The 13852-nt window shown below is 41.2% G+C and overlaps 1 protein-coding gene across 3 annotated transcripts in view; it reads left to right on the top strand.

Annotated features, from left to right (window-relative positions):
• The window catches only part of ABLIM3 (actin binding LIM protein family member 3), a 247732-nt gene that overhangs the window by 202651 nt on the left and 31229 nt on the right, over positions 1-13852 (top strand). The window contains exons 9-14 of one of the 3 annotated variants that reach the window (XM_044280723.1): positions 1191-1262; positions 2536-2691; positions 3312-3441; positions 4124-4222; positions 4812-4862; positions 9733-9846. In XM_044280723.1, coding sequence (XP_044136658.1) covers positions 1191-1262; positions 2536-2691; positions 3312-3441; positions 4124-4222; positions 4812-4862; positions 9733-9846 — 622 coding nt within the window. Of the gene's footprint in view, positions 1-1190; positions 1263-2535; positions 2692-3311; positions 3442-4123; positions 4223-4811; positions 4863-9717; positions 9847-13852 lie in introns of all 3 variants that reach the window. The other 2 variants (XM_044280721.1, XM_044280722.1) reach the window with 2 other exon arrangements.

Raw genomic sequence — 13852 nt, 5'->3', positions numbered from 1 at the left:
CTAGGTGAAGGATGCTGCAGCCTGGATGTGTACTCCCCATCTATGCAAGTATCAGAAGGCTGCGTCCTCCCTTTCATAAGAAATCTTTACAAACCTTTGATTTTCCTCCTCCAGAGACCAACGTTTTTTTTCCCCAGTTTGTTAAAACCCAAATGAAATTAGAATAAACAGATTCATGACTGGGCCAAGCGAACAATTATTTTATTATTGAGGATGACTATGAATTCAGAAGTAGAAACCACCTTCTACTTACAAGTCCCAAGGACACCAGAGGAGAACTAGAAAAGAACGTCAGACCTCATTTCATTCTTGTTATGTGTTTGGTTTTGGATTCTGATCATGTTGATCAATTCTTAGCCGTGGTGTTAACCAAAACCCGTAGAAAATCATTGGCTGTCTTCATTTCAGGATGACTTCAGGTTCTCACATCCTGTACCAATGTTTTAAGGAATAGCTCAAATCGACTCATGACTATGAAAGCAACTCACACCGGCATCATGTAGGAAACACAATGTTCCTGAACTGATTATCTCAGCAGTCATTATTGCCTAGATGTCTGTAGATCTTTCTGCAGGGTCATGCCATTAAAGGTATAATGAGGATTGTAGAATAGAAATGGGACTGTTCACATACTGTACAGTGCAGATGTGCTTTCCCAGGAGGGAGACATTCTTATGAGAATGTAATTCTTACTAGAAAGATCTAAAATACTGCATAGGGAAAACAAAAATCTCGTCCGGCGGTAGCTGAGAATTCAAGAACAAAGAAAATGCTTATCAGGGGAACCAGACCGGGTATTATAGAGTTGAGTGGTGAACACTAATGAATCATTTCAGCACAGGAATCCTAACTAAGTTCATAATTTGCTCATTGATATGTTCAGAAAGGAAGGCCAGCTTTTAAGGATTATTTGATTTCATGTTTTCGGTTCACATGCACCAAGAAACACACAAAAACCATTGTGATTTAATATTGTAACACTTCTAGCCTGGCCGTAATCTCTGCATTGACAAGGCACATGGGACAAGCCTGTAGGTTAGGTTCATTTTGGACATTTCTGTTGCCACTATTTTTTTTTTGCAGTAATGGGCAGGTTTACATTATTTGTGAATTGAAATGTATGAACTAAAATTTGTCATTTCATAATTTTATGTGTCAGATTTCTTATGCCTTTTTCCTTGTGTTTACAGTACAGAAGAGCTTCAGAAACCTCAATTTCCCCACCAGGATCCAGCATCGGCTCCCCCAATCGGGTTATCTGTGTAAGTGACTTGCAGTGACAGGGTGACAGGACAGACATTCAGGCAAATGTCATTAGCCAGACTTGACAGACATGACTTTAAAACTATCCTATTTGCTATATCAGTAGAACAGGGCGTGTTGATATTTGGAATATTGGGTTGGGTTTCTATGGGCTGATTCCTCCCTCATTTAGGCTACTTTCTCACTCGCGTTTGGTGCGGATCCGTCATGGATCTGCACCGACAGATCCATTCAGATAATACAACCGTTTGCATCCATTCAGAACGGATCCATTTGTATTATCGGTAATATAGCCAAGACGGATCGGTCTTGAACACCATTGAAAGTCAATGGAGGACGGATCCGTTTTCTATTGTGCCAGATTGTGTCATAGAAAACGGATTTGTCCCCATTGACTTACATTGTGTGTCACGACGGATTCGTTTGGCTCAGTTTCGTCAGCAAGCAGCGTTTTGGTCTCAGCCTTCAGAGCGTAATGGAGACGGAACGGAGCCGAACTGATGCATTCTGAGCGGATCCTTTTCCATTCAGAATGCATTAGGGCAAAACTGTTCCGTTTTAGACCGCCTGTGAGAGCCCTGAACGGATCTAACAAACGGAAAGCCAAAACGCCAGTGTGAAAGTAGCCTTAGATGGATGATTATTTTCTGTTTTGTCACCTGAGCTCTACATTTCCTGGCAAAGACATTTTTGTAGAATGGGAACAAGGAAAATTCTTCACTTCCTAGAAAACTAATCCACCAATATTCCTGGGAATGGAGGGGACGTAGTGCTGATGTAGTTCTGCGTTCCTTTCTAAGTTTTCCCCAGTATAGTAATAATAGTACACCCGGCTGTGCAGGGAACAAACGCTGATCCCATTTACTTAAGCTGGGGCCGTGCTGAAGTTCCCTTCACAGGAGATGATGGAGGCATCACTGTTCTGGGAAAATAGTGAAGGAGGGCCCAGCACTAAACCAGATCTGAATACTGATCATAAGGTGATGGCGTATCCTAGTTTTAACATGGAATAAAAAATTTTTATCTAACCTAAGCAATGTCAAGATAGACTCCAATCGTAAAACTATTCCTTCATGCATGCTTCCCTGGCTTATGTGTAACCCGCATTGTTAACCCTTTCAGCCATATTTGCGGGCTGTGTTCTTCCATAAAGCATCTTCATGACACATTGAAGGTAAAGGGTCATGCGGTGTCTGGAGAATAACTCCCTCAGTAAATATGGGCTCTTGTCACCTGTTCTTTTTCTCCCTTCTCTTCCTCCTTTTCTCTCAGGCTAAAGTAAACAATGAGATTCTAAATTACAAGGACTTAGCTGCTCTCCCCAAGATTAAAGCAATCTACGCAGTGCAGCGCCCTGACCTCATTTCTTACGAGCCTTATAGCAGATACACGTCGGATGAGATGCTGGAGAGATACAGCTATGGGGAGGTACAATAACATTATTACTTAGCCTGCTGGTGCAGCTCACTCCAAACATAATCAATCCCTCCTGCACAGCATTGTCGGGATGTCTTTATGTGAACTACAATACCTAGCATGTACTGAAGCCATATCATCAATATAGAATTGTTGTAGTAAAACCCAAACTGGAAAAGTATTGTGAAGAAAACTGTACTGTTGCTTTCAACAGTTCAGATGATGTTCAATACTGCTGCCCTGACATAGTCATATGAACATCTACCTAGACGTCGTCTTCAGATAATGCATGGTCATATATTCTTGTCCATTGAAATATATAGAATGCATGTTCACCTACTGCCCAATACTTATGTATCTTAGACTGGGGTTGTCCATGTCTAGAAACGCAGGCTATTTTCTTCCAGAAACAGCTCAACACCCATCCATGGGTCCTGTTGTGTGGTGCTGTTTTTGGAAGAAAGAAGTGTTTTTAACCCTGTACAATCACTTTAAGTGACTGTACTTAAGGACAGTGCATCTACAGGTATATGGGAAGCCCAGCTATTGATAAAATCAATCTCTCTTCACCTTATCTAGCATACAGCTCTATCTTCACCAAGCAGATGCTCACTTTTTCTTGCTTTCCAAAGGATATCTATGAAGGAATGGATCTCCGTCAGAGAAGGTCATCAAGCCCAGGATATATTGATTCTCCTCTCTACAGCCATCGAGACCTCTCTCTCACCATGCCACGCTCTCCCCAGCATTACTATATGTCAGGTAAGCTATTCCCTCTCCATATATTGTATTCTCATCTCCCGCTAAACTATTTGTTCTAATTTCACCAATAGACAATCACTTCATTTTCTTAGCTGTCCCTCTGCTGCATCTTTATCTATATTATCTCAAGTTGATAAATGATCCTGGGACCTTATTGTGGAGATGCCAAGGTTTCTCTTAACCCTAGAGGGTGGTTGAGTCTGTTCACATGAAAATAAATCTATTCCAAATGTAGCATTAGAAATTAGAATACACATCGTAAATTGCGGGTTTAGCAAATGACACTCGATAATCTCCAAGACTCCAAGATTCAATAATCTCCCTATATGCGGTGATTTTAACAGTACTATATTCCATTGTCTTATTATTGAACAGTGCTACATACAAAGACCATCTATAATTTCTTGCTATTGATATCATGTATCACTATAACTCTATTTAATCCATAAGTGATTACATAATTCCCTGTACACATAGTATATAGAGTCAACAAAACCATCCCATCTTGACTATGACGTCCCACTGATTCTTGGCATCTCACTATTTCTGCTTTGTCTTTTTTCTTCTCTTATTTCTCACTGTGTGTCCTCTTTCTTCTTGCTTTCTCACGTCACTCTTAATGCCCTTTGATGCTTATCCATTCTTTCTGCCTTTCAATACACATTCACAAAACATTTTCCAGGCACTGAGAGTGGTCGTAACTCCCCTTACTATAGCCAGGTAGATGTACGTTGCTCTACACCAATTCTTTACCAGACTCCTCGACATTTCCACATACCAGGTAGGAAGCAAAGGAGCTGTCCCTAAAAAGAGACAGTCAAGCTATACATATGATATGTTGTATAACCAATAGAATAGAATTCAGGATACTGAATGCTACTGGCTTTAATGCTACTACATAAGTAGATAGATAGATAGATAGATAGATAGACTGTGTCTCTGTTGTCTGTGGGGTGTGACTGATATTGTACAACCAGACACAACCCATGGACAAGAGTGGCGGTGTTTCCCCAAGAGGAAAAAAGGCAGTTGTCAGATATATCTCTATGTGCTGGCCTATGGTCTTGCACTTTCCTTCAAGCCTAGGGCCACTTCCTTCACAACGTCTTCATATTACCTTCACAGTAGCACTCTCACAACCTCCTGGTAACTTTTTATCACACAGCCTTGACTGAACACTTCTTCTTGACTCATCTTTACTCCTGTTTTTCCTAACTCATCTTGGCTTCTCCCTGTTGTCATGTCACTTCTCTGTCTCTTGTGATCAATGTCTCCTGTACTCTCCCCTCTATTCTGTACACTCCCTCTTTCACTTTTCCTCCTGTCTTTTTCCTCCCTCTTTCCGTCTACCTTTTCCTCTCTCCTCACAGCTGCCGCAGAAAGTAACATATATCGGAAGCCTCCTATCTATAAGCGTCATGGTACTGTTTAGTCCCGCATGCATGCTGTTCCTAGCCGTATCCCATGCGTTGCAGTGCTTAGCCAATGATGCATGTCTCTTAATATGCAAACTCCATATTTTGCATGGTTAACATGGGTTTAATATAGTGCATAATTTGGAGGATAGATGCATGATCTGTGTTTAAACCCATGTTATTAACCCTGAAATGCTTTATTTTTCCATCCGTCATTAGTCTGAAGATTAGTGAATGATTGTATCATAATTTGTAAATGTCAAGTTTTGATACTTGTAGTATCTGCTGTAGTACAGTACGTTTAGAGTAGGTCTAGACAGTTTTTTATGGACATTAGGTCAGCTGGTTTAAGGAGTACTAAACCATAAACCCTTTGAATGGTACAATTGACTTCAGTCGGTCCGTCGTCTGCATTTGCAGCCAAGAGTAGGACATATTCTATTCTTTGCGGAACAAATATATGGATACAGAAAGCACATGGAAGACATTGTAAAAAAACATTATCATAAGTACCACCATCTTTGGGGTTCTGGGTAACAAAAACTAAAGGGGTTGTCCAGGATTTTGATATTGATGGCCCTTCCTCAGAGGTCCAACTCAAACAGCTGATTGGTGGGGGTGTCGGGAGTCAGAGAATATCCTGAGAATAGGCCATCAATATCAGAATCCCAAATGACCCCTTTAAAAGGTTCTTCCCATCTTAACAGTTATGCAATTTCCACAGGATATGCCATAAATGTCTGATAGGTATTGGGAGCCCCCTGATCCAGAAGCTGCTGTGAATTGAGAGGTGGCTGCGCATGTACGTCTCTCTATTTACTTCTATGGTAGTTCTCAGAATAGCTGAGCATGCTTACTCAAAGCTGTAATCTAAAACAAACATTTTGATAAGTACCACCATCTTTGGAGGTATAGGTAATGATAACTAAGTTTGAAGGGGTATACCCATGAGGATGTTTCTAATATATCCATTTCTATAGGAGTGCTCTGGTTATTTTTGAAGCTCACATAGAAAAGAATGGAGAAAAACTGGCATGCATGGCCTCCTCTCCGCTCACAACTGTGAGATGGTGGTTGGTCCCCCACCTTTCTCAAAATAGGTTTGGGTCCCAGAGGTGGAACCCGTCCCTATTGGACATCTATAGCATATCTTGTGGAAGTGCCATAAATGTCCAGATGGTAATAAACCATTAAAATATTCAGCTTTTCATGGTAAACATTAAATGAAGGATTGCTTAGATAATTCAGAAATGTATTAATATTTCCAGAGGGCCTCAAACAAGAAATATGCCACATAAAATAGTGTCCATAAGGGCAGACGATACTAGGGAACAATAGATTGTATTGAATTACCCAGCAGAGGTGACCATAGCTGTACTCTCATAGCTATGTCTTAATCACCGAGCCTCTCCTCCCTGTACCAGTTTCTTCTACATGCCTTCAGTAATAAGGCTGATGTTATCAGGGAGGATTTATAGTGGCTGACAGCCAACGTATCAAAACTTTACAATGGCCTCCTTCTTTGGTAGAAGAAAATCTATGCGCAAAAAAATGAAACAGCAAATTCCTGCAGAGCCGGTGAAATATTTCGAATGCCTTGCAGGGTGTCATGGTTTAGTACTGCTTGCCGGTGGAGAGCCTGGCGCCCTAGGTGAAAGATAAGTTATGTGTCTTTATTGCCTGTGAGTGGTCGTGGTGAAGGTGTTGTCATGAATAAATCACAGAACTGTGACCATTGATAGATCTTTAAAAGCTGTTGCTGTCTCATCTCTCCCACCTCTCCCTTGTCTCTGATGGGCCACCTCTGTGTCATGGTGTAAGTAAGAGCTTTATTCCTTTTCTCTGTTGGAAATATGGCTGTTGTCCAGCCACTTACTTACTAATGCGCTGACCTCTGCAAAATATAAGCACTTCCTCAGCATTCTCCTGCTGCATGCATTTATGTCGGCTCATACTGGACATGGCTGCAATTCTCAAACATATACAGACGTGGACAAAATTGTTGGTACCCTTTGGTCAATGAAAGAAAAAGTCACAATGGTCACAGAAATAACTTTAATCTGACAAAAGTAATAATAAATTAAAATTCTATAAATGTTAACCAATGAAAGTCAGACATTGTTTTTCAACCATGCTTCAACAGAATTATGTAAAAAAATAAACTCATGAAACAGGCATGGACAAAAATGATGGTACCCCTAGAAAACACAGAACATAATGTGACCAAAGGGACATGTTAATTCAAGGTGTGTCCACTAATTAGCATCACAGGTGTCTACAACCTTGTAATCAGCCATTGGGCCTATATATATGGCTCCAGGTAATCACTGTGTTGTTTGGTGATATGGTGTGTACCACACTCGACATGGACCAGAGGAAGCAAAGGAAAGAGCTGTCTCAAGAGATCAGAAAGAAAATTATAGACAAGCATGTTAAAGGTAAAGGCTATAAGACCATCTCCAAGCAACTAGATGTTCCTGTGAGTACAGTTGCACATATTATTCATAAGTTTAAGATCCATGGGACTGTAGCCAACCTCCCTGGACGTGGCCGCAGGAGGAAAATTGATGACAAATCTAAGAGACGGATAATCCGAATGGTAACAAAAGAGCCTAGAAAGACTTCTAAAGAGATTCAAGGTGAACTTCATGCTCAAGGAACATCAGTGTCAGATCGCACCATCCGTCGTTGTTTGAGCCAAAGTGGACTACATGGGAGACGACCAAGGAGGACACCATTGTTGAAAACGAATCATAAAAAAGCAAGACTGGAATATGCCAAACTACATGTTGACAAGCCACAAAGCTTCTGGGAGAATGTCCTGTGGACAGATGAGACAAAAATCGAAGTTTTTGCCAAGGCACATCAGCTGTATGTTCACAGACGAAAAAATGAAGCATATCAAGAAAAGAACACTGTCCCTACTGTGAAACATGGAGGAGGCTCTGTTATGTTCTGGGGCTGCTTTGCTGCGTCTGGCACAGGGTGTCTTGAATCTGTGCAGGGTACAATGAAATCTCAAGACTATCAAGGAATTCTAGAGAGAAATGTACTAGCCAGTGTCAGAAAGCTTGGTCTCAGTCGCAGGTCATGGGTCTTGCAACAGGACAATGACCCAAAACACACCGCTAAAAACACCCAAGAATGGCTAAGAGGAAAAAATTGGACTATTCTAAAGTGGCCTTCTATGAGCCCTGACCTCAATCCTATTGAGCATCTTTGGAAGGAGCTGAAACATGCAGTCTGGAAAAGGCACCCTTCAAACCGGACACAACTGGAGCAGTTTGCTCATGAGGAGTGGGCCAAAATACCTGCTGAGAGGTGCAGATGTCTCATTGACAGTTACAGGAAGCGTTTGATTGCAGTGATTGCCTCAAAAGGTTGCGCAACAAAATATTAAGTTAGGGGTACCATCATTTTTGTCCATGCCTGTTTCATGAGTTTATTTTTTTACATAATTCTGTTGAAGCATGGTTGAAAAACAATGTCTGACTTTCATTGGTTAACATTTATAGAATTTTAATTTATTATTACTTTTGTCAGATTAAAGTTATTTCTGTGACCATTGTGACTTTTTCTTTCATTGACCAAAGGGTACCAACAATTTTGTCCACGTCTGTATGTGTCCACATCTTCATCTGGCATTGCTGTCTGTGTCTCTAAAGATATATACTGTATATGTGAACCGTTCCTGATGTATATTCAAGTGTATTATAAATGGGTATAGCTAGGGAGCAGGATGGGTGTTGGGTGCAGGAGGAAGTGCCAACAAACTCTGTTTTGGTCATGTTTTAGATACAGACCTAAGGGCCTTTAAAGGGGTTATCCAAGTTCTATAATGCCCCTCCTAGATGCCCCTCACAGAGGTTATACTTACCTCGCGTCGCTTCTGATGACGGCACGGCTGCCTTTAAAGGGCGTCTATCATCATATTTGTACCTGTATGCTTTAATATATGCAAATGAGGCTCTAGGAGCAACGGGGGCGTTGCCTTTACTCCTAGAAGCTCTGCTCTCTTTGCAACTGCCGCGCCCTCTGCATTCTGATTGACAGGGCCAGGAGTGATTACTTTTACACTGCCTGGTCCTGTCAATCAAAGTGCAGAAGGAACAGCAGTTGCAGAGAGAGCAGAGCCTTTAGGAGTAATGACAACGCCCCCGTTGCTCCTAGATATAATAAAACATCATTTTTCCCAGAAATGCAGGTACATATGAACATGGGACCAACACAGATGCCTTCAGCTGCCAAGTGCACATGTAACAGGTCAGCCAGTTTTATAGGGACAAATCTAATGACAGACGCCCTTTAGTGGGTGTCAATCATTGGAAATGAGGAAGTTCACAATCATTGCCTGTTCTTGAGCTGCATTTACAAGCAGCAATGATCAGCGATGTATGGGAATGAACGATTGTTCCTGCGATCATTCATCCCCATAAAGTTTCACAATTTTTCTGTAGCATATCCCTTTTTACGAGGATGATATGCTTCCGATGAATGAGGATTTCAGATGCATATTGAAAGACTATGAATTGACTATAATGAGTTCCATCAGGAGACTCATTTTACTGGACTCTTTTGTCTGATATTTATGATGTCTTTATATGTATTTGTCTGATATGTATGACATCAGATTTATGAAATCTGAGACTGAGGCCCCCAATGGATCCCCTGATGCAGATTTAAACAAGGATTAATGATACACAGCTAGATAGACAGACAGAAATAGATAGATAGATAGATAGAGTTGTGGTAGTCAGTCTTTTCCAAATGCTGGACAAGTGAATAATTGCATGTTCCTCTTGATCTGAGAAGTATAACAGATGCACAGCCTCATCTGATTATTCACTCTGTTTTCTATCAGATGATCCCAATGAAGCAACAAAGAGCAAAACAAGTGACGATCTTGTGCACTCTTCAAAATATCTGCCTCCATATTCTCCAGATCCCTATTACCAGTCAGAGCCTGAGTATTGGATGTACTCACCAAAGAGTAAGAGACGATCATCTCCAGCATCTTTCTAAGGGTCAGGGAGTGCAGTAATAATGCTGTGTGCAGAACTTGTATAGCAATAGGTTTTATTATAATTATTATTCATTTCATTGGAATCCAGTTGAACATCACTACACCATCACTAGAGTGTGGGCAAACTATAGAAACCCACAAAAGCAATGACGTAACTGCAGATGAAGAATTGACAAAACGGGTATTTCTCATCTTGAAGGAGAGGCATATAAAGGTCACTGTACACGTTCACACCCTTGAAATTGAGTACTGTAACTCTAAATACATTAAACGTAATAAAAACAAACCCTACAGAGAAATAAGAGTATGGATTAGCTAGTTGAGCAGGTGAGCGAGTGCACCCCAAGAAGACCGTTAGATATAGTTAGGGGTCGCTATAGAATGCAGTTGGACTGACATGGATACAAATTCTATTACACCCTAAATACTGAATTGAAGGGGTTTTCCGAGATTTTGATATCCTTTTAATTTCCTGAGGATAGGTCATCAGTATCTGATCAGTGGGGGCCCAATAGATGTGAATGGTACTGAGCGCAATACCAAGAGCAGCCACTATAGAATGTATGGCGCTGTGCTTGGTAAGCTGCGAGAAGGCCGCGGCACTCACAGGAGCACCACTGCCTTCTCAAACAGCTGATGGTGAGGGTCCCGGGTGTCGGACCCCCACCGATCAGATATTGATGCCTATCCTGAGGATAGTTCATCAGTATCAAAATCTCGGAAAACCCCATTAACAGTGGTGTGTAAATACAGGCTCGGACTGGCCCACAGGGGAACAGGTGAATCCTCCAGTGGGTCCCTAGTCCCCCGCCCCATGCACAAGAATCTGAGAAATGGCAGTGCTGTTTTGCATTATGCCTCCCATCTGGCAGGTTACACCTCTATCCAATGAGCGGCAGGAATACACTCCAGAACACTAATAATACCTACCACTGGTTGTCGCAAGCTAGCCCTCAGAGGGCAGGAGCTGAGTTGCTATGGCGACCAATTGTGTGTCTCCTAGCCTTTTGCTTTCTTACAGTGTTCCATATAAAGCTATCAGCACCAATGGATCTGTGCTAGGTAAGTATTGCGTGTGAAAACAGAATGCTCACACTGATTGAAGCAGAGCCTGATTCAGAGCGGGATACATATACATATCTAAGTCCACCCGAATCCTTTGTATAGTAATCAGTTGTCAGTCCAGGCAGACCGTATTACACTAATTTAGCAGTGACAATAATTATCAGTCCAAAAGGAGAACCTTCTAAAGGAGGCATAATTATAATGATGTCTGTATGGGAAATATTATGATTTATGTGCATAACTAGATATTGGTTACTCAAGATCTGGAGAAAATTGTGTGAGGGGTCCAGGGGTTCATAAATACCACAAAAATAGAAAATCAGGCCTCAAACAATCTGAGTAGGGACAAGACAAAAGATACTAAACCCGATAATAAAGGGAGTATTGTCATTCCTGATAAATCGGACTATAAAGATATGTCCCTCTCCTGCTTATCAAACCACACCGTCTATAAAAAAAAAACTATAGACTATCCCACCAATAAATATGTACAAGAACTAAAGGGGATTGTTTCCTGAACGCTGGATAACGATCTGGTGAGGAAAGAGGAGGCAGATTTGTTAATACCCAAACACCCAGTGACTGAGACTTTTTGTACCCTACCCAAAATACATAAAGAAACTAGATTGTCTCAGCCATAGAGTGTTAATCAGAATGTTGGCCAGTATGTGGATGAGATCCTTCACCCTTTCGTCTTAAAGCTACAATCTTACATTAGGGATACAGCTGACCTGTTATAGAGATTACAGTTCATATGCATGGAGGCTTCTATTGTATTTTCAGGTGACAAGAACCACTGGCAAAAAATTATCTGCCTATAGTTAAGATACATAGATGACATTTTTGTACTTTGGGCTGGAACTAGTGTGATTTACAGAAATTTGTAGAAAAGATAAATAACAACAATCTCATACTGAGATTCACTAGTGAGATCCATGAACAACAATTAGCATTTCTGGATTTTCTTATTAAACATTGCTCGGGGGAATGATTGAGAAAGAAGTATATCGTAAAAGCAAGGCTACCAACAGTCTTTTGAAATGGCATAATGCCCACCCGTATGTTTTCAAATAAGGTATTCCCAAAGGCCAATACCTGAGCCTGCGCAGGAACTGCTCAAATTTGAAATCATTTAAAAATCAGGCCATTGACCTGAAGGAGCGTTTTTAGGCCCGTGGTTATTCGGAATATATCTATAGAGGAGCCTTTTCTGAAGCTCTTGCTTAAAATTGTACTGATCTAGTCCCTAAACAAAGGACACAATGAAGATGATCAGGATGATTGGCCTTTTGGACAGGGCACACCAGGAAGTCAAAAAGATCATAGCAAAACACTGGGATATATTAGGAGACAATCCAGACCTGGTGGCCATTATAGCCAAAAACATACAAATTACTTTTAGGAAAGGCCACAGTCTAAAACCACTACAGTAGCCACTATACCCCAGCCCCAAAAAGCGTCACATGGTTGGAATGCACACCACAGGGAATGTTCTATTGTGGAGACATGTGTATCTTATACAGACCAAACACACCAATTTCAAAAACAGGAAGACAATTTTATATCAAAGACTTTATTCATTGTAAATCCATGGGGGTGATCTACCTGGCATAATGTACCTGTCCACTTGTCTTTATTGGATAAAGTAAGCATGACCTGCCTCCCAGAATCAGAACATATCTGTAAGAAGGAAGACACACACCAGGGTACACCAGGGCAATCCAGATTCCACGCGCTTTATAGGCATTTCCACAAATGAGGAGGGGATTGGGATCAGCAAATCTTTCAACTAGAGTGCCAATTGGAATACAGGATGAAGTCTGTATCACCCAGTGGCTTGAACGAAAACCTAAATTTCATTTCTTTCATTTAGCGTACCTACTGTATATTTGGTAGACTGCTCCTCCAGTAATCCTAATGTCTTCCCATAATGCACTTTAACTGTTTGTCATTCATGAAGGATGGTTGTTTTTAGCTTGTTCTCAAACATTTTGTTGGCAGCGCTTTTTAGTTACTCGAGGGAGCATAATCATTTACTATTTCATCATGGCCGCCATCATGACAGGGTAATAGAGCAAGAGACCTTTCTATCTACCTATACAACTCTCATATAAATCATAATACTCCCACACAGTATAGATATGCCATCTGCCGGTATAGATATCCACTTTTGGACTGATTATTAACACTGCTGCAAAATTAAAGGGGTTCTCCGGGCTGAACCTGGATATAACCTATTCTTTATTCTTTTTTATATTTGAGTGGAGCATCAGAGTATTTCCTTGCTCCGATGCTCCCACTTGCCTTGCTCTGCATCGAGCAGCACAAGGTCTGTTTGTTTACTGCCGGTGACGTGCCAGTCTTCGCAGGAAAGCCGGATCCATTTTGCTGGAACACTTAATGCCGGATCCGGCACTAATACACTTCAATGTAAGTTAATGCCAGATCCGGCATTCCGGCAAGTGTTCAGTATTTTTGGCCAGAGAGAAAACAGCAGCATGCTGCGGTATTTTCTCCGTCCAGAAAACGTAAGAGGGACTGAACTGATGCATCCTGAACGGAACACTCTCCATTCAGAATGCATTAGGGTAAAACTGATCCGCCCCTGTGACAGAACTCAATACCGGAAAAGAAAAACGCTGGTGTGAAAGTACCCTAAGATATGTATATGTATCCCATTCTGAATAGGGTTAAGAGGGCATTCTGTTTTATAAGTGATACTTACCTAGCACAGATCCATTGGCGCTGATAACTTCATAAGGAAAGCTGTAAGAAAGCAAAAGGCTAGGAGACACACAATCGGTCTGTATGGAAACTCAATTCCTGTCCTCTGAAGGTTTGCTCAAAACAACCAATGGGAGGTATTGTTAGTGTTCTGGATTGTATTCTTCCCTCTCATTGGATAGAG

Source organism: Bufo gargarizans, chromosome 2 (assembly GCF_014858855.1).
Source record: "Bufo gargarizans isolate SCDJY-AF-19 chromosome 2, ASM1485885v1, whole genome shotgun sequence".
NCBI classification, from domain to species: Eukaryota; Metazoa; Chordata; class Amphibia; order Anura; family Bufonidae; genus Bufo; species Bufo gargarizans.
The sequence above is the reverse complement of the archived record's forward strand: the minus strand, read 5'-3'. Positions and strand labels throughout refer to the sequence as shown.